The sequence below is a fragment of the Biomphalaria glabrata genome, chromosome 5, assembly GCF_947242115.1.
Source record: "Biomphalaria glabrata chromosome 5, xgBioGlab47.1, whole genome shotgun sequence".
NCBI classification, from domain to species: Eukaryota; Metazoa; Mollusca; class Gastropoda; family Planorbidae; genus Biomphalaria; species Biomphalaria glabrata.
Window position 1 is genome coordinate 9,966,268 of NC_074715.1, and position 27,218 is coordinate 9,993,485.

General features: G+C 33.7%; 1 protein-coding gene across 3 annotated transcripts in view; it reads right to left on the reverse strand.

Moving 5' to 3' along the window:
• Positions 1 to 289: 289 nt before the first annotated feature.
• LOC106074076 (multiple epidermal growth factor-like domains protein 10) overlaps positions 290 to 27,218 on the reverse strand; it is a 46,971-nt gene continuing 20,042 nt past the window's right edge. For 2 of the 3 annotated variants that reach the window (XM_056029075.1, XM_056029077.1), the window contains exons 8-20: positions 25,791 to 25,925; positions 23,765 to 23,902; positions 20,428 to 20,565; positions 19,793 to 19,930; positions 18,175 to 18,309; positions 17,574 to 17,702; positions 15,339 to 15,452; positions 14,321 to 14,351; positions 13,551 to 13,585; positions 12,421 to 12,507; positions 11,638 to 11,718; positions 9,917 to 10,111; positions 290 to 431 (exon numbers count right to left, since the gene is read on the reverse strand). In XM_056029075.1, coding sequence (XP_055885050.1) covers positions 397 to 431; positions 9,917 to 10,111; positions 11,638 to 11,718; positions 12,421 to 12,507; positions 13,551 to 13,585; positions 14,321 to 14,351; positions 15,339 to 15,452; positions 17,574 to 17,702; positions 18,175 to 18,309; positions 19,793 to 19,930; positions 20,428 to 20,565; positions 23,765 to 23,902; positions 25,791 to 25,925 — 1,391 coding nt within the window. In that variant the 3' untranslated portion in view covers positions 290 to 396. Of the gene's footprint in view, positions 432 to 9,006; positions 9,048 to 9,916; positions 10,112 to 11,637; positions 11,719 to 12,420; positions 12,508 to 13,550; positions 13,586 to 14,320; positions 14,352 to 15,338; positions 15,453 to 17,573; positions 17,703 to 18,174; positions 18,310 to 19,792; positions 19,931 to 20,427; positions 20,566 to 23,764; positions 23,903 to 25,790; positions 25,926 to 27,218 lie in introns of those variants that run through there. The other variant, XM_056029076.1, reaches the window with a different exon arrangement.

The window sequence follows — 27,218 nt, forward strand, 5'->3', positions numbered from 1 at the left end:
CACATCATATCGCTAAACCATAAACGCTACAAATAATTTGGACGTAACTAGAAAAGGGACACAATGTAGTATTTAAAAGACGGACATATTCAGTTTAGAGCGAGAGAGGACTAAAGTAAAAGAATTTACATTAAATTGTTGATCAATTATAAGTTTATTGGTAGTTCCAGAATAATGTAATACTATGTAAATTTTTACAGTTATACTACCTTACATATTTACAAATAAGAAACATTTAATTGATGTTAACCTAACTATTAAGGAAAATGATATTATAAGTACATTCATAGTAAAAAAATACGACAAATACTATTGAAAATAATTTATTTTTTATAAATAGTGTGGGAGTCAATATGGTGAATAATACTACGAGTTACATCGTGTACTACTGAAGCATCAAAATGAATTGATCTGCTTCTCATATGAGTTCCCTGAAACAGAAATTGCAATGAAATCAGTTACGTATAGGTATTTAGCATGCATTAATAAACTAGTTTTAAAACATATAAATGTTTGTTACAAGATTAATCTGATATGAGTTGAAAAGAATAGAAATCGAAACAGCATGCAATTAAATTAGTTATTTTAAGTAAAAAGTACGATAGATAGATAGATAGATAGATAGATAGACAGATAGATAGATAGATAGATAGATAGATAGATAGAGATACATAGATATAAATATATAGATATATAGATTATAGATATATAGATATATAAATATAGATATATAGATATAGATAGATAGATAGATAGATAGATAGATAGATAGATAGATAGATAGATAGATACATAGATAGATATAGATAGATAGATAGATATAGTTATATAGATAGATATAGATGGATAGATAGATAGCTAGATATGCTAGGACAAATTTGTACAAATACTCCTTCTTCCCTAGTGCTATTAGAGCATGGAATGGGTTGCCTGAACTAGCCAGGAAAACCAGTGACTTGGCTGAATTTAAGTCAATGGTTAATATGCATGACTAAATGCATGACGCGTAGGACGTAATCATCTTCTTTTTTGAAGTAACGTCTGTATTATATAAGATAAGATAAGAAGATATAGCTAGATATAGATATACATAGATAGATAGATATAGTTAGATAGATAGATAGATATAGTTAGATATAGATAGATATAGTTAGATATAGATTGATAGATATATAGATAGATAGATAGATATAGACAGATATAGACAGATATAGACAGATATAGATAGATATAGATAGATATAGACTGATATAGATAGATATAGTTAGATATAGATAGATATAGTTAAATATAGATAGATATAGTTAGATATAGATATAGATAGATATAGTTAGATATAGATATAGATAGATATAGATAGATATAGTTAGATATAGATAGATATAGTTAGATATAGATATAGATATAGATAGATATAGTTAGATATAGATATAGATAGATATAGTTAGATATAGATATAGATAGATATAGTTAGATATAGATATAGATAGATATAGTTAGATATAGATATAGATAGATATAGTTAGATATAGATATAGATAGATATAGTTAGATATAGATAGATATAGTTAGATATAAATATAGATAGATATAGTTAGATATAGATAAATATAGTTAGATATAGATATAGATAGATATAGTTAAATATAGATAGATATAGTTAGATATACATAGATATAGTTAGATATAGATAGATATAGTTAGATATAGACAGATATAGATAGATATAGACAGATATAGATATATATAGATAGATATCGACAGATATAGATAGATATAGATAGATATAGTTACATATAGATAGATATAGATAGATATAGTTAGATATAGATAGATATAGACAGATATAGATAGATATAGTTAGATATAGATAGATATAGATAGATATAGATAGATATAGATAGATATAGATAGATATAGTTAGATATAGACAGATATAGATAGATATAGACAGATATAGATAGATATAGTTAGATATAGACAGATAAAGTTAGATATAGACAGATATAGACAGATATAGATAGATATAAACAGATATAGACAGATATAGACAGATATAGATAGATATAGATAGATATAGACAGATATAGACAGATATAGACAGATATAGATAGATATAGTTAGATATAGACAGATATAGATAGATATAGACAGATATAAACAGATATATATAGATATAGATAGATATAGATAGATATAGATAGATATAGATAGATATAGTTAGATATAGACAGATATAGTTAGATATAGTTAGATATAGACAGATATAGACAGATATAGTTAGATATAGACAGATATAGTTAGATATAGTTAGATATAGACAGATATAGTTAGATATAGACAGATATAGATAGATATAGATAGATATAGATAGATATAGTTAGATATAGATAGATATAGATAGATATAGATAGATATAGACAGATATAGACAGATATAGTTAGATATAGACAGATATAGTTAGATATAGACAGATATAGATAGATAAAGATAGATATAGTTAGATATAGATAGATATAGATAGATATAGATAGATATAGACAGATATAGTTAGATATAGATAGATATAGTTAGATATAGATAGATATAGTTAGATATAGATAGATATAGACAGATATAGTTAGATATAGATAGATATAGATAGATATAGACAGATATAGTTAGATATAGATAGATATAGTTAGATATAGTTAGATATAGATAGATATAGTTAGATATAGTTAGATATAGTTAGATATAGATAGATATAGACAGATATAGTTAGATATAGATAGATATAGATAGATATAGATAGATATAGACAGATATAGTTAGATATAGTTAGATATATATAGATATAGACAGATATAGTTAGATATAAATAGATATAGATAGATATAGATAGATATAGACATATATAGTTAGATATAGATATATATAGACAGATATAGTTAGATATAGATAGATATAGTTAGATATAGATAGATATAGTTAGATATAGATAGATATAGTTAGATATAGATAGATATAGTTAGATATAGACAGAAATAGATAGATATAGATAGATATAGACAGATATAGACAGATATAGACAGATATAGATAGATATAGTTAGATATAGACAGATATAGATAGATATAGACAGATATAAACAGATATATATAGATATAGATAGATATAGATAGATATAGATAGATATAGATAGATATAGTTAGATATAGTTAGATATAGACAGATATAGTTAGATATAGTTAGATATAGACAGATATAGACAGATATATTTAGATATAGACAGATATAGTTAGATATAGTTAGATATAGACAGATATAGTTAGATATAGACAGATATAGATAGATATAGATAGATATAGATAGATATAGTTAGATATAGATAGATATAGATAGATATAGTTAGATATAGACAGATATAGTTAGATATAGACAGATATAGATAGATATAGATAGATATAGATAGATATAGTTAGATATAGATAGATATAGATAGATATAGATAGATATAGACAGATATAGTTAGATATAGATAGATATAGTTAGATATAGATAGATATAGTTAGATATAGATAGATATAGACAGATATAGTTAGATATAGATAGATATAGATAGATATAGACAGATATAAACAGAGATAGATAGATATAGACAGTGGCGTAACTAAGGGGGGGGGGGGGATGGGGGGGGAGAATTTTCAAATCCCCCCGGGCCCCCACCTAGGCGGGGCCCCCAAATGGGTGCCGAAATAAATTTGCAAATACATAAATTAATATATTTGATTGACAAAAGTGTCAACAGGATTAAATTTATCACAAAGACTAAACCTAGATCTAGGTCTATCAGTACGTTGACTTTGTTGACATTCTAAAAATATTTTTTACCACAGAGATCAAAGTTGTTTTTTAAAGTTAGTTTTACATTTTAAACTTTGTTGCCACGAATAAAACTGCATGATATACAGCGAATTCCAGGTATCTTGTTACCTTTACTAATAATAGATCTAAATGGCGAGTATTTTGTGGCTAAACTAATTAACCTTGAACCAAAATTTACAGAATCGAGTATAACAGATCTAAAAGTTATTCTTAACAACGCTAAAATAGTCCATTATTCGGGTTTGGCGTCTATAATTTCAGAATTAAACTTCACACTCGAGTTATTACCCCTCTATTTATCTTTCCTCCATTCAATGGAAACTCCCTTTTTATTTCCATCTAATCCTTTTGCTTTCGCACAAAACATAAACAACAAACAATGACGTAATATCATATAATATTATCACACCCTTCCTTTTAAAGTTCTTAAGAGTGATATCTACTAAGAAGGCCTGCATTAGCGAAACGGATCGCGCGGGGCCTATTCTGGGTAGGGATAAGCATAATGTCAAAATTATTTTCTTTGAATTAGAAAATAGGCCTACTTTCGTCTTTGCAATAATTTTTTATCAAATGAAGGCTCGCAATGCCACTTTTTATTTATTGGCACCCCAAAATGTCAATTTCGTCTATTCTTCAAGAGATCTGAATAAATTCAAAAAAAGTTCAGGACTTTATCGCATATTTTGCCTTTTCGTGAGATTTCCTGGAGGCCCTGGAAAATCAGGAGGTCGCGAAAACCCTGTTAATTTATTTACGTTATAATGGTTTAATTTAATACTTAGAATTAGCGCGGGGCCTAGGCTGCAGAGGCCTAAGGCCGGCCCTGTCTACTTTAACAATTCGTCCACTTCTGGTTGTCTTGACTGGCACAACAAGTTCTCTAGACATTGGTCTATAACTGTCTGTTTCGTTTGTTCCAACAGTTTGTAGTTCATTGTCTTCATCGGTATCATAGTACTCAGAGATGTCTTCATTGAAACTCTTATTCAAAAAGCGTTGATTTCTTCTGTATGTTTTTCCATCGTTTGTCTTTATGATGTAAAATCTGGGTGCTGGATGTTTTTTTTTTATTTCAACATCTTTTGGCCATGTTTGACATAGACGAACTCTCCGACAGAATAATCTTTAGGTAGTCTAGCTTTTGCATCGAATTTCACTTTGCTTTTCATCTGTCGTTCGTTGAGTAATGTCTCTGCATTTTCAGCTACCGATGGTTTCAATAGTTTGGGATCAGTTGGAATGATTCCCTGAGTCTTCTACTCGTCAGCAGTTGTGATGGTGAATACGGTAGTCCGATTATCGGAGTATTTCTATACTCGAGCATAACGAGATATGGATCTTTCCCACTTTTGTATGCTCTGAATCCTTTTGCTTTCGCACAAAACATAAACAACCAACAATGACGTAATACCATATAATATTAGCACAGAATATTCTTCATGCAGTGGAAAATTAAGAATTTTTTGCCTATCTTGAATTCCGGTCAAAGCTCCTGCGTCCGATTAATATAGTTCGGAAGAAACTACAAAAGTCTGGACTGCATATACGGGAAGCTGCTAAAGAAATTAGTACCCTTTCATGCTTTCTGCAAAATGATGAGAAACTGACAAAAACCCAATCCATCGAAAAAGCAAAAGAAGGTAGTGAATACTATGGATTCCTTGTAATCAAAACAACCAGAAGAAAGAAAAGACTTGATGGGAAATTGAGTTCTAATGTAGTACTGTCAATAGAACTGCAATTCAAACGTGTTGCGACAGAAGTGCTGGACAGATTTCATATGGAGATGAAGGGCAGATTCCAAAGGCTGGAAAGAAAATGGATACCTTTGGGTTTCTTCTTGAACCAAGACACCTGTTAGATGAAGACACGCTTATGACAAACTGTGCTACTTTTCCTGTTTGTATGATGAAATAAATGGAAAATCGCTTTTTCAATGATGTCATTGATGCACGAGCACTTTTCATCAACAAACCAGTAATACAATCACCAATAGACATATTTAGGAAAAAGGCTTCATATGGGAATTACGTGTGCTCAAACTTTGCAACCTCCTCCGAATACCGCTAACTCAGGCCACTTCCATTACGTCATGTGAGAGATCATTCTCAAAGCTCAAGTTCATCAAAAAGTATCTCAGGAGCACAATGACGCAAGAAAGGCTTACATGGCTTTAATGTCAGTGAAGTCACAAATACTAGAAAGTATCGATGTAGTTGATGTTATAGATGTCTTTGCTGCACAGAATGCACGACGTGAAGCGATATCAATTGAGAGCTGTCACTTGTGCATTATTTAACTAATAAACAACGGCAATATTCATTAAAAGAGTCTTCATGATTATTTTTTTGTTAAGTTTACTGATATACTGAACCAATTTGATTTTGGGCTTATATATATTTGCGTACATTATCTCAGGTCATATGTCGAATGTCAAAATGCAAGGGGCCCCCAAAGAGGTCAATCCCCCCGGGCCCCCAAATCCCTAGTTACGCCCCTGGATATAGATAGATATAGATAGATATAGATAGATATAGATAGATATAGTTAGATATAGACAGATATAGTTAGATATAGTTAGATATAGACAGATATAGACAGATATAGTTAGATATAGACAGATATAGTTAGATATAGACAGATATAGATAGATATAGATAGATATAGATAGATATAGTTAGATATAGATAGATATAGATAGATATAGATAGATATAGACAGATATAGACAGATATAGTTAGATATAGACAGATATAGTTAGATATAGACAGATATAGATAGATATAGATAGATATAGTTAGATATAGATAGATATAGATAGATATAGATAGATATAGACAGATATAGTTAGATATAGATAGATATAGTTAGATATAGATAGATATAGTTAGATATAGATAGATATAGACAGATATAGTTAGATATAGATAGATATAGATAGATATAGACAGATATAGTTAGATATAGATAGATATAGTTAGATATAGTTAGATATAGATAGATATAGTTAGATATAGTTAGATATAGTTAGATATAGATAGATATAGACAGATATAGTTAGATATAGATAGATATAGATAGATATAGATAGATATAGACAGATATAGTTAGATATAGTTAGATATATATAGATATAGACAGATATAGTTAGATATAAATAGATATAGATAGATATAGATAGATATAGACATATATAGTTAGATATAGATAGATAGAGTTAGATATAGATAGATATAGTTAGATATAGATATATAGTTAGATATAGATAGATATAGACAGATATAGTTAGATATAGATAGATATAGTTAGATATAGATAGATATAGTTAGATATAGATAGATATAGTTAGATATAGATAGATATAGTTAGATATAGATATAGATAGATATAGATAGATATAGATAGATATAGATAGATAGATCTGAACGAAGTGGTCGTCTCCTCTCCATTAGGATTAAAACAGAAAGATTTAAAAACTCCTTTATCCCACTTTCGGTCAGAGTGTTACAAGATCATCTGTCGTCATCGAGAAGTACATAGAAGTTTAATTCATAAAGTGCTGGTTATGAGTGTGTATATCTTTCGTGTGTGAATGGTATTCGTATTTGCATCTATATTGTTATTGTACAGTAGTTACGCTGATGTTGTCAATTGTAGTCAAACAATAATTTCCGTTTGATTGGATCAATAAAAATTATTTTAACTTATCTAGATATATAGATAGATTAATGTTAATTTTGCATCAAATGTGTTTGTAAGTTTAAAGAAGAAAAAGGCAAAAAACACTTGTTTCATCCTGTCTCTCTTGTGACTCTTTGATATTAGTTCCCCTTTCAGACCATGTTGTCTATATGGAAATGAATTTAAGGTCATCTGTTTCTGTGATCTTCGGGTGTCATGTGACCAGCACAATGACCAACCGCTTCCCCCCCCCCCCCAACAAATGTCAAGTACCCATTAGAGCTGGGTGGACCTAGAAGCGCGCTTAAGATCTCGGTAATTAAAAATCCCAGTCTTCACAAGGATTCGAACCTGGGACCTCCAAATTCGGTAGCCAAGCGCTTTACTACTAAACCACTGTGGCTTCTTTTTAATGTTACGCGATACTTTAGAGGTTAAGGTTCTGCTCTAATACAACTTTCTCTATCTCTCCTTTCCAACCACAAAGATATTTCGAAAGAGCTATGAGCGAATCAAATGTTTCAAATTTTAGAGTTATGTCTGTTGTTACTTGACCATATAACATTACTATTAAAAACTTGTTTTTTTAATTTTACGCTCTATTAATTGTAATGGAAATAGATCGTGTGAAGTTATATTGATGCAATCCTTGATCATGGTGAAATGTATGTATAATTACAAGTCCTGGCTTTTTAATGTAGAATTAGAGAGTAGGAGAGTAGTCATTAAATTAATTAAGATGTCACGCATTATAAAAGGCACCACAAACGAGGACATCAAATCACAATGGCGATTAGGCCTCGTGATAAACGAGCAATGCAAAAAAGAAAACTATTTTAAAACTGAAGCTCATCTAAGGGAAATAACCACAAATTACTTCCATGTATCGAAAAATACAGGATTTAGCTCCCTTTCTGTTATATAAACAAAACTTTTCTAACTAGTACTATTGTTATCGACTATGAATGATTATGAAAAATATACACTTGATCCTAGTGAGAAGCGTGGTCAAGAGGCCAAGTGAACTTGGCTTGGCTTGGCTACCTAGAAGGGGGCTCGAGGTTCGACACCCGACTTAGCATGAAAGTAGCGCTATATAAAAGCTATAATAATAATAGAATGGTAAGTGGAATAAACTCAAATCGTAATAAGAAGATTAAATCCATATCTATCCACATCTTCAACTAAGTAGCATTTGTTCCCAATCCCTCAATTGGAAATCAATCAAAGTAATTAATCACCAAAAAATAATTAACTAATCGTGATAATGTTTTTGATTGATTCATGTCTTGTCGGGTTCAATTGATTAATTGACTAGATTCGAGAACTGAAAATAGGAGAGAAAGCTGCTAAAACTCATACCGTACATACAGACAGACAGAGACAGAGTGAGTCGATACAAGCTTTGTAACAATTACAAAACAAAAAGAAACCAAAGAGTGTAATACCTAATCACAATATCCTCTTGACTCAAAAAGACGTTTCTGCAGATAAAACTAGGAGAAAAAACAATGAAAGACAGACTAAAGATGTGATGGGAACAAAACAGAATAAACGTCCCTGACTTTCAGAAGACGAAACGTCCATCTCAACCAGGTTGTACGTTTATCGGTAAACAAGCATAATATAAAAGAATACTCTTAAAAAACAAAGCTTCTTTACCAGGACATAACCACTAATTTACTGTCATTAATTTCAAGATTGGCAGGGGTTAGCGACCTCTGAAACAAAATGTATTAATTGCAATTAGTATTTTTTTTAATTTCGGGATCTTTAGGGCGCCTCTGAGTTCACCCAGCTCTAATAGATACCTGAAATTAGTTGGGGAAACGTAAAGGTAGTTGGTCGTTGTGCTGGCCACATGACATCCTCGTTAACCGTGGGCCACTTAAACAGATGAGTTTTACATAATCTGCCCCAGAGATGGCAATTTTCTGAAAATGGAAACTTACTCTTTTGAACTACTATTTGTATATAGCCGTTGGTTAAAAATAATTATGAATAATTTCAACTTGATCCGAGAATGGGAAGTGGGAGAAAGAACGTGACAAAACATAATAAGGGAATAAATCCACATATGCATACACATCTCTCATTAAGTAGCACTTATTCCACAAATTTTGATATTAAACTAAATAATAATAGTTTTGATAGTTAATGAACTAGTTGATGTATTGTTTTAAGTGATTAAAATTGTATTAGGTACAATGAATAATTGTGCAAAGTTTCAGCTGGATCAGAGAATTGAAAGTGGGAGAAAACTCATGTTCAAACATTTTCCCGGACACACAGACAGACTGAGTTGATATAAGACTTGTAAAAATGGGTAATAAGCATGCATTTTGTTATTTACTATAAACTTTACCGTTCAGATAATCTATTTGTTGATTCACATTTAAATTTACAGGATACAAGTATGTACTAGTACTTCCATCGGACTCTACATCTAATGCAATGTCATTAGCTTCAGAACCTGGTTTACATGAGGCAAGCAAATAGTTTGGATCTTGGTCATTAATGTATGAATTTCTTTCACAAGGTGCATTCATCTCACAATAAGCTGCAAAAGCCAGAAAAAGATATGTATATAAGGGGTGCACGGGATAGTACCTCTAAGGTAACTAGGTATATTTCCAGATGAACAACACCCTCCCCCTTTTATTTGTTTAGTCCATCACATTGAATTCATTGATTGACAGGTGACCCCAAGTCAGATACGATGGACGTAAGCACTCTCTAGAGGTCACACGAGGGAACTATGTTTGTTTACTTAGTAGCTAATCTTAATGGGGGGGGGGGAGTGGACTGGACTTCAAGCCGAACATCTACACGGGTATCTGGACAAAGAGTTTGCTTATTTGGAGAAAAAACTTAATCACGTGGTTGGGCTAGAGGCCACACCTTTTCAATTTTGCCGAGTTACTTGAACATGAATCTCAATGGACCTCATTCACCAATGGATGGCTGCCTGGTCGTGCGGTTTGCGCGCTGGACTGTCGTTCGGATTTATCGATGGTCGAGGGTTCAAATCCTGCCCGCTCCCATCCCCCGTCGTCCTGCGGGAGGTTTGGACTAGGAAGTAAACTATCTTCAACTCTGAAGGAACATCCGAAACATATAAAACAAACAAACAATCGTAAACAAACAACATTTAGTCAAGTGATCTTATTGATAAAACAACGGAAAAAAACTGTCACGTGACAACCATCATGAATTAAACATGAGATCGTAAATTATATAGATGAGACAGAGCACCACGTGCTAAATGTTGTTTGTTTACGATTGGTGAATGAGGTACATTAGTAAGCTGGACTAAAGATCACACGCACCTAAACGAGTGACCTTTAGCTCCACAGAACACAAACCGCGAGATTATATAGCCCAGTAAGCCAGTAACTAATTATTTTGTAGAAGACACGACCAGGGCTATCTTTAAATGGAGAGCTAAAAATCCCCTACTCTTTATTTTATTTCTTTGGTCCTTGACACCCAATTTATTGATAGACATTTTCCATTTTTAAGGCCAGAATGAAAAAACACAACGTGCTAACAAAGGATATTACACTGTCAATAAATATTACGGTTAAATAATTTTTCTAACGTGTTAACTTGAATATTACTCCTGGAGTTAAGTGTCTTGATTTGATAACAATATTCTTAATAATTTGTGACATTCAATGAACTCCTTGTTATTACTATTTTTTTTTTACTTAAGATGCGTACTTGGCCACTGTGTATCAAGCCAGGACGACTTTTACACACCTGACATCCATAGGCACACTATCGTTCCCTTTTGTAACAGTGAGAAAATTTAAGAGTGCAATATGGCATGATTTGTAAGTATGTGCCAAATAATGCTAAAAAAAAAAAAAAAAGAAAGATTGTCTTCTAGTCCGCTATCAACATCAATGGCCACATTCAAAGCCGACAAAACTGCTGTCTGCGGACTCTGCCAGTGGACACTTTAGGATCTTTTTCTGCTGTTTACTTTCCTTCTCGTCAATACTCGGAAAGAAAGAATAAAACAATGACAATTACATATTTAAATAAAATGTAAGAACGAAAAAAAAAGACAAATATAACTACCATCAGAACCATTTCCTTCTTTGCTGGTATGTAAATGATAAGCATGCTCATCTGATGAGTGTTTTGCCAGCATATTATAACCTGGAAAATAAGACAAGATAAATAAAATAGAAAATTATCTCAGTTATATAACAAAAAAAAAAAGAATGGTATCTATAAATAATTGTTTTATAAAGTTGTTTTGTTTTTTTTTAATTTCGCTCTCTCTCTCTCTCTCACTTATTCTTTTGAAAGCTCAGTTCTCATGTCAATCTTATTACATCGCTAACTCTCACTCGCTCTCTCCCTGTCTTTTAAAATGTTTTTAAAAACCCATTACTGTAAAATTCTCAAAGATATCCCTTACTTCTCTCCCCTCCCCCCATTTTCCCAACTTTCAAACAAGGTCCGAAAATGTATATGAAAATTTTAAATATATAATAAAAAAATAGATCTTTTATACTGCAGAATTTTCTTATTCGCTAAGACTAAACAATATCAAATATAATATGAATAAATAATATTCTTTAAAAAGAAATATCTGAGCAATTAGAACGATATTGACGTATGAAAATTATCGAAAGACAAAATATTTGCTTTTGAAAGAACACAGAAAGCTGTTTGTTACATGTATTTAAAGTAAATTGGTTACGATGGTAAAATATGATTTTACAATAAAATAGACAAACAGAGACAAACGAATCATTTAGCTGTTACTTAAAGAGATCGAGTATGATTATGAAACATAATTTTGAAATCGCACAAGCCACTATTTAGATATAAGGTTTCTTGAAGCTTTCTTACCGTTTGAAATATTTGGATCTTCCTTTTCGTTCACCTCATTGTAGTCTTCGTGCTCAAGCTTGCTTATATGGTCATATGGATCCTCATCTGGTTTAGTGAATACAAGTGATAAACAAAATAAATCGACACAAATCTATATATAAACGAGAAGAAGAAGTAAAGGAAATATCACTCTCTTATTTCTTCGGATAGTCATCCCACGGCATAACAAGAGGTTGGGGGGGGGGGGGGGGGAGAACGCGTCGCTACGGATGGCTGCGCACTGGACTATCAAACCCTGCCCGCTCCCATCCCCCTTCGTCTTGCGGGTGGTTTGGACTAAAAAGTAAACTATCTTCAACTCTGAAGGAACATCCGAAACATGTAAAACATTTTACAAACAAACTTTTTACAAACACTAAATAGCAGGGCCGAACTTATTCATTGTGGAGCCCTATTCGAAATTGATTTCGCGGGACCAAGTTTGGGTAGGGAAGCTGATAATAAGTGAAATTCAAGAGTTTGTATTAGAAATAAAATTCGTCTTTGAATTTTATTCATTGTTTACTATATACGTACAGAATTACTTAACGAGCCTTGCATGTATCGAAGTCGTACAGTATATCATAATAATTCTGTTTCCTACATAGATCACGCTCAATAGCAAGAATTAACAAATGTTTTAATCTATCTTTGAGAATTGTTGACCTCAAGTAATTCTTCATTAGTGTGAGGCGCGAGAAGCTTCTTTCAACTGATTACACAATTACGGCTAACGCATAATGCCGATTTTATTTATCGCTATTAAGATTGGCGTTTTCCATTTTGAATGACACCCTGAAAATGACCATTTTTTTTCTATATATATCAGTATATTTTATGGGCTTTTTCGTATATTATGCAATTCCGGGAGATTTCCAGGAGCTACTGGTAAATCGACAGGAGGGCGCGGGAAATCTGTTTTAAGTTATAAAATGGTTTAATTTAATAATTTATACACCTTGAATTAGCGCTGGTCCTATGAATGTGCGGGGCCCACTGCGGTCGCATAATTTGCAGTGGCTTAATGCCGGCGCTGCAAAATAGCGGCGTATGCTACGCCACCGGTCGACTAGTAATAAATATTATTGTTTGTTCACAGTTTTACTTACCATTTACTATCTTTGGGGAATGTGTTACATCATGACTGTAAATAAATACATTACTTTATTATTATATTATTTTGATTTACATTGTTTGTTAATGAGATATTTTAATAACAAAGTTTTCGTCCTTATATTAAATTATTCTCTTCGTAATTATTTTTCCACGTTCTGACAGAATTTTTCATTTTTTTCACATTTGTACATTATACCCTGTTTTGATTTAACTTCAATAACATTTAATTTGTAATCAGAAAACGTTTTATTTTGCTATAGAATTATAGGAGAATGCATGCTGTTCTTATATAACACAAATTATACTTTCTAAAACCAAAAATTAATTTAATGTAATGGGATCAAATCGACGGTGGTATCGTTAATTAGGAGAGAATAGAATTTGCAAAGGCAAGCATTTACATAGTGAACTATTCGCATGAAATCATCAGTATAGATATTATAATTATTATTATAGCTTTTATATAACGCTACTTTCATGCTTATAGCATGCTCAGAGCGCTTTTCGTCCAATCTCATTTGTGGACCAGTGTGGGGGAGGGGGTATCTAGGAGTTGGTTTTCCGTGCTGCCTTTAGGGCTTAGGTGCTCAGTAAACACAACTCTGCCCGAGTCGGGTATCGAACCTCGAGCCCCCTTCTAGGTAGCCAAGCCAAGCCAAGCACTTGGCCTCTCGACCACGCTTCACATATAACAATATTAATATTCAGAAAAAAGATTTTTTTTTAATACACAAGGATTTCTAAATAAATTTTTGAAACTTACGCATTTTCCTTTGGTTTAAGACGCAATTTTCCTGTTTAAAAAAATAAAAAATTCTTGTATATAGAATAGAATTACAATTTTCGTAAAATTAAGTATGTGTCAACGGTGTTTATATTTTAAGGACAACAGTGGCAGAGAAAAAAAAAAGAGTTTCGTTGAGTCTATCTAGTGACATTTTAATATTACGTTATACTGAATCGGTATATGTTCTGAATACAACATCCTCCCTCCCCCCCCCTCCTCCTACCAATAGATATTTTGCATTATTTATGAGTGAATCAAATGTTTTGTTTGTTGTTAAGCTTGCTATTAAAAAGTTTTTATTGATTATGCACCAAACAACTTTTATTACAAAGGAAAGGCGTACGCATGGAAATAAAACAAAGCATTATAAATGTGCATTATATGCATAACTGCGATGACTGGCCTATTTTATTTTTTTTAAATTTTGTCTTGACCTTTAATTGGGCTAGTTAACAACGTCACGCTGACAAGTGTCTGTCCAGCTGTGTGGTAGAGAAGAACAACTCCCTCCCTCCATACTATTGAGTTCACAGATTGAAAGGTGACCACTTTTAATCAGGACGAAAGTGAATGTAAGAATGTTGGACACTGTTCGTTTAATTGGTTGTAAATCGTAATTAGGGGGGGTTGGACTTCAAGCCTTACTTTTACAAGGATACCCGTCACGCTGACCATATGTTTAGCTTAGATTAGTTCGTGATAGGCTGATATATTATGTTTTACTATCAGGTTCCAGATGGGTATTAAAATGTACGATCCCGTGCACCTCTATAACAAGCACCACAAACAAGGTCATTAAATACTTAATAAAAATGGCGATTGGGCCTCATGATATACTATCTCTCTCTCTCTCTCTCTCTCTCTCTCTCTCTCTCTCTCTATCTCTCTCTCCATATAGATATATATATTGATGATTGTATGTTACATAATATGGCTTAACAGTTAAAGTTTTGTATTTAATTGCCCTCTTGATAAATGCATTTTTAATGCTTACCATTGACTTTCAAAACTATAAAACCAATTACTATTGCTAGTGTCACTGCCAATGCTATTGATATTGCAATGGCTAAAACAGTCTGTTGAGAAAAACTTTCGCTAGCCTCGAGTACTGTGGAGTAAAATTACAATAATAAGGAGAAATGAGAGACAGTTGTGGTTATCGAACAATGTAACATTTTACTTAGAAAAAAGAAAGAAAGTATAATAAATAACATACAATTGTTTTTAAAATCGTGATTTAGAAAAGATTAGGGCGTACGCATGGGCAACATTGATAGGTTCATTGGCGAACACAGCTTTAGCTTTAAAGACACAAATTGGATGTGGCAAAGAAGCGTCATTATCCCTATACTTCAATGTCTCGCTCTACAGTGGTATTTTACGTCTCGAGAGACGATCTTTTCCCTTTGCAACTTCTTGTGTGACTAAAGAGGCCAATCCTTGATACACAGCTGCGATCGAAGGTTGGGCACATATAATCACCAGGCGCCATTGCAGTTTCACCCTTCTTTCTGCTTCTGTTGTGTATGACATCTGCAATCTGTGACCCTTCCTTTATGCTCTCTCTCCATGTCGATCTGTCCAGTGCCACCTCTTCCCAGTTGCCAGTGTCGATTTTGAAGAGCTTCATGTCGCGTTTGCATACATCCGTATGTCTCGCTCTAAAGTTGTATATACTAACATCATCACCATTTTTACTTTTACTTGAGTCGTACAGATGCTGACAGGTTGCGTAATCAAATGTCCATCTTTATTTTATTTTTGCGGTCAGCGACTAGGTTTAGAAGAATACCAAGAGAAATCGGTACATTAGTACAGGTAGCTTTTCTTCATGACGGTGAATCATGTCTTGCAAAATGACCGAACCAGCCAAGCGTTCATTTCCTTATGCATGGATGAGTTTCTCATTTTGTTCAAACTAGTGTATGGAATCGTAAGAGTAGAAGTTAGTGTTAAAGACTGTTTAGTTTAGTTGAGAGGCACACTTTAGTAGACGGACTTTGACATTAAGTGACTTTACACTGGGATTGAGATAATTGATATAGACCTTTAATTAATTTTAAATGGCTTTAAGACTCTTAAAGTGATTATAGTGACAGATTCGACCCTAACCCATTCTCTAATAAAGTTAACAATTATGTTATACCAGTTTGGACTTAGTCATTCAATGTTGATCTTGTTATGATGTAGGTTCCAAGTTCCCGGGTTCGCTATTCTGCCTCAACGTGGCACTCGGGTGGAAACAATCAACTTCATGAAGTGATTAGGCTAAATGAATAGCAAAACAAAACTCCCATGAGAGTGTCTAAGGGAATGCGAGAGCTTTCCCATTGCGCAGTGCGGTACACATTAAAATAATTGCGAGTCCTGCACGGTTACCTTGGTAAAAAATAGGAAAATGGCGGAAGGTCCCGGTGTGCCGGCCTTCGGCCATGTATTCTAGTACATGCGCCCGGAGTGCCAGATTCATCGGAAATAGCAATGTTTTACATAGACATTGACTTGGATCTCTTCCAGACAGAACGGTTTGTTCAAGCAGGCTTACACTCCTAGAATTCGAAGAGCCTTTGGCTCAACTCTTTTGGCAATCACAGGATTCCAAGTTCTCGCATCAAATAACACTCGAATAGTACGCTTGAGAATCTAGAGCTATTATCAAGTTATTGTAGAAATACGCGAACTTTAATCAGCCGTCACATTAATACCCCATACAAGTCATTGTATCTTGTTTCATAATGAAGCAGGTACATAAAACAAAAAGGTTTGTATTAGATTGAAAATTGAAAAAGAGAAAAAAAAAATTAACTTTCAAAAGCATACAGGTTTGGCTTGTTATGGTCGATTGTAACGCAGTGGCGTAGCTAAGAATCTGCCATCATTTGGGGGCCTAGGAGGTGACCTGCATTTTGACATTCGACATCATGACATGTGATAATGGCGTAATTTTTAATATTAAATGTAAACAAAAATTCGAACACTGATTTGGGGGCCCCCATCATGTGGGGGTCCGGGGGGATTATCAAATTCTCCCCGCCAACCCCCACTATCACTAGCTACGCCAAAATTTTGTAATGGGATATTCTTTACAGATTTTAATTTTTGATAATCAAATGTGACAGACACAATGACAAATAAATAGTGCAAAAACAATAGCGGTTTTGCCAAGGTGGGGCCGCTACATACAAAATACAAATATCCGCGATGCGCCATATATCTTCCGTGAGCTTACAGAGAGTACAGTTTGTTGAAGGCATACAGCCTAGATCACAGAATCCAGTTATACTGTCACATGATAATTCAACACAACTGTTGCTGCATTTGTTGGTACAGTTAACTCCCCATGATCCAGTTGCACATGCTAAACAGAGAAAAGATAACATAATTTAATTTGAAATCTTTATAGATACAATAGTTTTAGTTTCTCTTTATTACATGTAACATGTTATTAATTTTGAATGTATGGATAAGATTAATAATTTTTGCTTTTAAAAATATAAGTATACGCTAAATTAATATATGGAGTTGCTGTAGCAGAGGGGTAAAGCACTTGGAACTGGAAGTCCCGTGTTCGAATCCTGGTGAAGACTCTAGGTGGACCACTTCGGGGGCCGATTTTGAGTTTGTGTTTCCACACAAACTGTTTATGTAACCTTATTTTTCTTATGTTTAATAGTTATATTCTGTTCGAAAATGTCTACTTTTAAAAAATGGAGAAGAGAGCACACTATTGCATTGTTGGTAATGTTGTCATGTGTCCTAATCGATAATGAATTTAACCCTAAATCTGATCGAAAGTTATACCGAAAGTTACAACAAAAGTATAACCATACCGGTGGTGCAGTAAGGTGCGTCACTGAAGCCAACACATCCACTGTCACACCATCCAGTTTTACTGTTGCACGATAAGTCAACACATCTGTTGCACTTGTTAATACAGTTGATACCCCAGAAGCCTGTGTCACAATCTGGATGAAGAAAATAACATTTGAGCTATCTAGATATTTTACGCAATGTTAAGTGATTTGTATCGTGTGGTATAATTATATGTCGCCCTCCGATTTCACTATAATAATAAAATCAAATATTTAGCTGTTTACATATTTTAATCGCATTTAATGAAGGTCCCTTTTTTTTTATAATTTCGCAAATTAACTCTTTTTCTCCGTAATTATTTTCCATAATGGACATAATTGTGCTCATTTGTAGTTCCCAGTTATGATTAAAATAAAGTTCCCCTTTCAGACCTTGTGGTCTATAGGGCACATGTAAAGTTCATCTGATTCTGTGGCCTATGGATAAAGTGGGTGTCATGTGGCCAGCACAACTACCAACCGCCTTTACTTTTCCCAAACTATTGTCAGGTACCCATCAGAGCTGGGTGGACTCAGAGGCGCCCAAAGATCCCGAAACTAAAAATCCCAGTCTTCACCAGGATTCGACCCCGGGGACCCCGGTTTAGAAGCCAATCGCTTTACCGCTAAGACGCCGCGCCTCCTCCAGTTATGTTTTAACTTTAACAACTTTATTATCAGAAACTTTGTTTTGTATAGATGTAAGGATAAATAGGCGGCGCGGTGGTCGAATGGTTAAGCGCTTGGCTTCCGAACCAGAGGTCCTGGGTTCGAATCCCGGTGAAGACTGGGATTTTGAGTTTCTGGATTTTTAGGGCGCCCCTGAGTCAACCCAACTCTAATGGGTACCTGACTTTAGTTGGGGAAAGTAAAGGCGGTTGGTCGTTGTGCTGGCCACATAACACCCTGCTCGTTAACCTTTGACCAAAGAAACAGGATGACCTTAACATCATCTGCCCCATAGATCGCAAGGTCTGAAAAGGGAAACTTCACTGTAAGAATTAATGCATGTTCTTTTTTTTTATATATATAATACAGATTAGTGTTTCTAATTCAAACATTGAGTTAATGGGACCTAATCAACGAGGCTATTTCAGTTAATTCAAAGATTAAGGAAAGAGACAAGAAAATAATGATTATGTGATTAATTGCTGCAATATTTATCTCCTCTATGAAAAAATGTCTTTATAATTTGCGATTTAACTTTTTAAAAATTATAATGCATAGCCGTATCTTAACATTTGATTAGGCGTTTAGTTGCACAGCTGTACTTATCTGGCATTTATATTTTGAAACAGTCATTTAGCTGCACAGCCTGATTCATTGCAAATCATTTTTTATTTTTTTAGCTGTCTAAACACAATTGAGAAGGACGAACTGGTTGCACGTGAAAAAAATGACCAGCCTCCTTATTGACATTATGTTGACCAGTTGAGGGATTTGATTAATATTTGATTATTCACAAACATTCACAAAATCGAAACGAAGCCAGTAAAGAGACTTTTAATCATGATAGTGAATAAAATAAACATATCTTAATAGTAAAATTAATATACAAAAATATGTAAGTGTAAGTGTCAAATTATGTATGAACTACCTGTAGTACAATGCGGGGGATCCCTGTATCCAATACATCCTTTGTCACACAGTCCAGTTACTCTGTCACACGAAGAGATAAGACAATAATTGCTGCATGTCTTGGTACAGTTTAATCCCCAGGTTCCTGATCCACATGCTAGAGAGATGAAAATGCATATCAATATAATACTAATGTTGTCTTAAGTTTGGCAGCTTTATTTATAGACACTAATTTTCCAAGCTGTATGTATACTGATGCAGATCACTGGACATGTATCTATCTATCAATCTATCTATCTATCTATCTATCTATCTATCTATCTATCTATCTATCTATCTATCTATCTATCTATCTATCTATCTATCTGTCTGTCTGTCTGTCTGTCTGTCTGTCTGTCTGTCTGTCTGTCTGTCTATCTATCTATCTATCTATCTATCTATCTATCTATCTATCTATCTATCTATCTGTCTGTCTGTCTGTCTGTCTGTCTATCTATCTCTTTACTTTCTTTTTTTTTCTTTCTTTGTGCGTATATGTAATGACGAAAGTGAAGAACTTCTGATGCTAATAAAAAACACTTATTACTAGAATATATATATTACAAATATGCCAATGTAAATGCCAATGTTTGATAAGTTGTAAAAAATACTTACCTTTAGTACAATACGGGGGATCACTATATTCAATGCATCCTCTGTCACAAAGTCCAGTTATTCTATCACATGTCGAGTTGAAGCATTGATTGCTGCATGTTTTGGAACAGTTAAAACCCCATCTTCCTTCTTCACATGCTAGTCAAATGAAAATGCAATTCAATAAAATATTTGTATCTAAAAATAATTAAAAAACAAAACAAGTTACTTTCCCTTTTTTCAGACAATGTTATACCGATTTTCCCTTGCGTATCACAGATATAGTCAGAGATATAGTGTATTAGAAACACTTGAAAAAATACTTTTAAGTAAAGCGAATGAGTAAAAAAAATATAAATGGAGCTATTTAAACTAATCGACCTAAATTCATTAAAAAAAATCAAAACATCTATTTTATATATAGTTATATAGATAGTCTAGAAGCTATTATAAATTTATGTAAATTTATATCTCATTTTGGCCCTCTTGTTGACCTACATTCAACAAAATCCGAAATAAAGACTCGTTATTAAACTTAAGATGCCTAATATAGTTGTAAACCTGACTTAAATTACATTCATTTGTTTAAATTAAGTAGAATACATCTACTTTTACTGAATGACTGCCTGGTCTTTCGGTTTGCGCGCTTGACTGTCGTTCGGACTTGTCGATGGTCCCGGGTTCAAACCCTGCCCGCTCCCATCCCCCGTCGTCCTGTGGAAGGTTTGGACTAGGAAGTAAATTATCTTTAACTCTGAAGGAAAATCCGAAACATATAAAACATATTACAAATATAAACAAACACTAAACATTTTTGGTCTATCAGTTTTAAGAATAGAAAGGCACAATTAGCTTATTAATTTAGTATTTCATGTTAGTATATCTAATATCCCCCATAAAGAGCCTCAATTTTTTACCGTGTCATATCGTAGTGTGCTTACACTGTATATGTAAGAAGCAAGCGATATCATGAATGGAGCTATTAACATGTAAATTAATACGGCTAAAGTAGCAGCTATAGCCAACGAATTTATGTAAAAATGCTTTTGAAACACAAATTTGAAGTTTGATTTTATTAAATACAGAAATGAATGGACTATATTTCTCACATACCTGCGTTAAAGTGAAAAAATTATCTTTACGAAGAGTAGATGTCATGTAAACATGGCTCTATGACCTAGGTTCATTAAATTGTAATCCTTTCATAGAGTTAGGCTACTCTAATTTTTTTTTGAAGGTCTTTAGTTTGTTTTAGGGTTACTTAACATTTGTAAGCTTTTCGGTTAGTAACCAAGGATAATTTATGCGAAGGTTTGCCAAACAATTTTTTGTTTGTTTTGGACATACATGCATTTACATTACTTTCTGCTTAATATTATAGATGCTTAGTTTATCCAAAATTGTGGCGAAGACTTCGCACAGTATTACCATGTCAAGAATTCGGCGCGGAAATAAATGCTTGACATGTTTCCTAATCATGAATGAATATAATCCTTAATATGATATACATGTTACAGGATTTAGTATTGTTTATTATTAAATAAAACTGTAACCGTACCTATGGTGCAGTAAGGAGCATTACTGAAACCAACACATCCTCTGTCACACCATCCTGTTTTACTGTCACAGGATGAGTCAACACAGCTGTTGCAGCTTCTATATTGTCCAAATCAGAGTCCAGCAGAACATAGCTATTTGTAACGTAAGTCTTGCCAGAGTATGCTCTTTGTATGGCTCTTTGTATGGCGAAGGTAACTTTGATGGAAGCGTTGGAGGAGCCTTACTTGCCTTCGATCGAGCACCAATGTCTCATAGCATGCAAAAATGTGGTGAGAACCACTGCTTTAAAAATATTAATTTCTATTGTTTAGTGAAGAGACCTATTCCTCCATACTATCAGTTAGAGGTGACAAAAGCGAGATTGGCCCTTAGCCACATAGTTGTCTAAATCTGGACAGTGATACATCGCTGGACACTGTGCTACTCAGGCTGGTGAAGTGAACAATATTAAGGTGATGATCATTGAATTACATTAGCATTACCTTGGGGCGCGGTGGCTGATGGTTAAGCGCTAGACTTCTAAAACTTGGGTCCTGGATTCGAATCTCGGTGAAGAATGAGATTTTGAATTTTGGGATTTTTAGGACGGTTGTTTTTTGTGCTGGCCACATGACACCCTACTTGTTAACCGTTGGTCATAGAAACGGATGACCTTAACATCATCTGCCCCATAGATATATAGATTACTTACCTTACAGTCACTGAGTCAGTAGCGCGAATAATTCTTGGCAGAATAATCATTGACAGATACCTCGATAGTAATCAAAATGTTTTCTGAAAGTCAGCTTACTTTCCGAGCTGGTAGCGGCATATCGTCAAATGCAGTTTAAAATGGAGAATTTGTATTTGCATTCATCGATCACGCCAAAGCATTCGACAGTGAGTCGCGATGGCTTGTTGAGGTTTCTATCTCGGCTTAGACCCCATCTAAGATTCATGGTTATTCTAAAGTTCTAAAAATGAGGGTCGAAAAATCTAATAATATACAATGATGATCTATCAGCTCACTTCTCTTTAGTGAATGTTGTAAAGCAGGTTTGTGTGCTGGCTCCAACAGTATTTGCAATATTATTTGGGGCAAAGCTAAATAAAATGAGACGACGCCTTCGTGAAGGCATCTACATCAGGCTCCGCATTGATGGCAGCATATTTAACAAACGTTCCTGCTCTACCGAAAAATTGAGATGATCGCTACTGTGCTTCTATATGTGGACGATTGCGCCCTACTTGCACAAACAGAACTTACTGCCCATCAATTCGCGGAGACTGCTACCTCGTTTGGTCTCTCAATAAACTAAAAAAAAAAAACGGAGGTCATGTTTCAGAAGTCCACACCTTAGAAATAGTGTAGGCACATTTAAGAACAATACATCGGTGCGTTAGAAACACAATCTCATCTTATCGTATGATAAATGAACCGGACAGGAAAATGTTAGTAGCGTTCTAATTTGCTAAAATTCTACTACGATATAAGCAAAAAAAAAAATAAATAAATAAAAAATCTGCTAATGATTTAAAATTAGATCTAAAGCACAGACGCATTTTGTTGTTGTTTGTTACTAGTGAAAACACTAAAGGGAACATAAAGAAACTGTGGTCTCGAAACAAATTTTAACCCGGAATTTCAATTTATATTGTGTTCACGAGTTGAACGATCTGATTACGTAAAAGTTCATAAAACCACAATGTCGCAAGTCAAGGAACTTTAGAAAATGTTAAATGTCAAATATATTATTTGAACTTATATTTATATTAAAATAATACACCAATGAAAAGGTCAAAGTATGCATGTACCTACCTGTAGAACACCGCGGGGGATCACTGTATCCAATACATCCTATGTCACACAGTCCGGTTACTCTGTCACATAATGAATTTAAACAATGATCGCTGCATGTCTTGGTACAGTTTAAACCCCAGCTTCCAGCTGCACATGCTAGAGAGATGAAAATTCATATCAATATATATACTTATATATATATATAATATATATATATATATATATATATATATATATATATATATATATATATATGTAGATCTAGTCTATATCTAGAGCTAGTCTAGAAATCTAGATCTTGTCTAGATCTAGATTCTAGATATATTCTATATTCTGGATCGAGTCTAGATATATTAAGTTAATAGAGCAATGATTATCAGGGTATTAGTAGGCCAACTAGTGGGTAATAGTGTATTAGCCTATGCTGTTCGCATTGGAAACCTGTTTAGTTGTGCAGGCCCTACTACGTGTACTCCTATATATTAATCAAAATTGTTGGGAAGAAGTAGGTATCTTGGAGCAGTGTCGTCATTGGATGGGGCGGGGGTGCGGTCAACACCGGTTGACACCATTTTCGAGGTGGCAAAAAAGTTTGAAAAATTATAACTTAGCAAAAGTAGACACACTGGAAATGATAATAATAAAATCTCGAGATATATCTTAAAGCAGTGGCGTCTATATGGGGAGGGGGTGTGAGGGGTGTGGTCCACACCGTTCGACACCATTTTGGAGGTGACAACCAAATTGAAAAAGTTATAACTTGGTAAAAGCAGTCACATCGGAAAAGATAAATATAAAATCTCTAGATATATGCCTAGACACATCTAGATGGTAGTTTAATTGTAAACGATACAGCACAAAGTCATACTATTACTGTCTTAAATTATAACAAAAGAAACCTGTTCATATAATGTTAAGTCTGTTTCTAATTTTAATTATTATTGTAAAATTTGCAATAACATTTGAATAAATGTAATAAACATTGGGATTTTACATTTGAGTAAAAATCAATAAAAGTAAATAATCAGATCACTGTATTGGTTCAACAAAAAGTACTAGCTAGCAATAGTGTTTATTGTAACACATTTAAAGAAAGTTGATGTGGAGGGGTGATATCCTGAGCTACCGCACTAGGTGCCACCGACACTGTATCGGGAGGTTTTCATGTTGATCCTAGGTGATCACTTAACGCTACTCTACTTATTTTAGAAGAGTTAGAAGAGTCTTATCAAAGACGACGTGTTGCACTGTTTGCTTTTATGTGAAAAATAACGCCAATTGTTTACAATTTCTTAAAACGATCAAAACAAGACTATGGCTTAAATATTGTTCTCGTCCATTGGTGAATTTGATGGGGCTTGGCTCTGAGTTTGTGTTATAACACAAACTATCTTTGTAACTTAAAAAAAAAATAAGATTTAGTTAAGTCATTGCATTTTGTCATCTTATTGGTAATTTTGGATGGATTTGTTTGTTAAAGGAACTTATTAATATAGATATACTGATAATTGTACATCTTTGCATATTTTACTCAGCTGGTCTTGCTAAATTTATGCATCTGATATGTTCCATGTTGACCAGTATCTAATTCGCGCATTATTAAAGTCTGAATTCAAACCTAAGTCTAAACAGTGGTAGACGGTTGTGTTTTGCCAATGAGCTATTTAAGTACTTATAAAAATAGATGTTTTTATGGTCTATTATTGTGATTATTATTAAGAGTCCTCTTTAAAGATTTAGTAGTTTCCATTTATCAAATAATTGGTTTATTATCGATTGATTGATATTTTAAGATCGATAATAAATTATTTTTCTAAGTTTCAACTTGATCCAAGAATGAAAATTATACTGAAAGAAATTCGGCTGTTGTGATTTTGACCAGACTTAAAAAGTGCATAGATTTTAGCTCGGTGAAAATGTTTTAAGCCTTTGTTCCATGTTGCTAAAAAACATCTCATTTGAAGAATTTGAGGAAGAAAAGAAGAGAGAAAAATAACACAATGTAATAACAAAATTAATGATGTATGCAAGTTTTCATAACTACCTATTGTACACCTCGGTGGGTCACTATATCCGAAACAACCGTTATTACACAGTCCATCATCAAAACGGCACAGGTGTGGGCAGTCTTCATTGCAAGTGTTTGTACACTGTACACCCCAGGTTCCTTCACTACATTCTTAAATAAGATAGAAATAGAAAATGCATAATTAAGACTAATACAACAGTGCACAGCACACATTTTCAGCATAATGCTATAATAAAGGAACCACTCATTGAAATGTTAATTACATGCTAATTTGCTAAAAGGAAAAACAAAATCTATATCTATCTGTATAATGGTCAAGATAGGGTTGTTTTCTGCGTCTGTCTTGTCAATGCGCATCACCAAGTCAGGATAGTTTTTCTTTTGTCACTGCTAGGCCATCAATGTCATCTGCGAAGCGCAAGCTAGTAATTCTTCTTCCTCCAATGCTTACAGTATCTTCAAGAGCTTTTTCCCTTTCAAGGAAGATATTGAAGAGTGTTTGTGAAAGTAGGTAGCCTTGTCTCACTCCAACTGTGGTTTTGAACCAGTCTCCAATATTATTGTTAAAGTACACCGCACTGGTAGCCTCCTTGTAGAAGTTCTGGATAACTTTAATTATGTTTTAATTTATGTTGTACTTTTCCATTGTCGCCCAGAGTGCCCAATGCCATACTCGATCGAAAGCTTTTTATGAATCAATAAAGACATGAAAAAGATTTTCTTGTTGTTTGAGATATTTTTCACAAAGTATTCTAAGGTTTAGTATGTGTTCTGTTGTGCTGATACCTTGTCTAAAACCATTGTCTTGAACATGTGTCCGTTGTAGTGCATCCTGGTACACTTCCGCCATGGCCGCTAACCTTAGTCTAGAAGGCTGTTCGCCCAGTGGTGCCTTGTTATCACCACTTCCCAACATGGTTTTGTCCGCCAGCTGAAGAGGCTTTCCAGAGGATGTTCGCACGGAGCCACATGTGGAGACATTTAGGAGTTTGAAGGAAACCAGTGAGGCCGTCTACATAAAGGTGCAGCATGCCAGACCTTCAAAGGTACTACCTCTTTCCAGTACCCACTAAACCTATATGATCTGAAATTAGGTATTGTAAATAAAAAAGGCAAAAAGAGAGAAGAAAGAGTGGGGAAAACAAAAAGAAAGAGAAGAAAAAGTGGAGAGAAAAAAAGAGAGAGAAGAAAGTGATGGAGAAACAATAAAAGAGAGAAGAAAGAGTGGAGAAAACAAAAAGGAGAGAGAAGAAAGTGATGGGGAAACAATAAGAGAGAGAAAAAAGAGTGGAGAAAACAAAAAGAGACAGAAGAAAAAGTGAGAAAACAAAAAGAGACAGAAGAAAAAGTGGAGAAAACAAAAGGAGAGAGAAGAAAAAGTGGAGAAAACAAAAGGAGAGAGAAGAAAAAGTGAGAAAACAATAAGAGAGAGAAGAAAAAGTG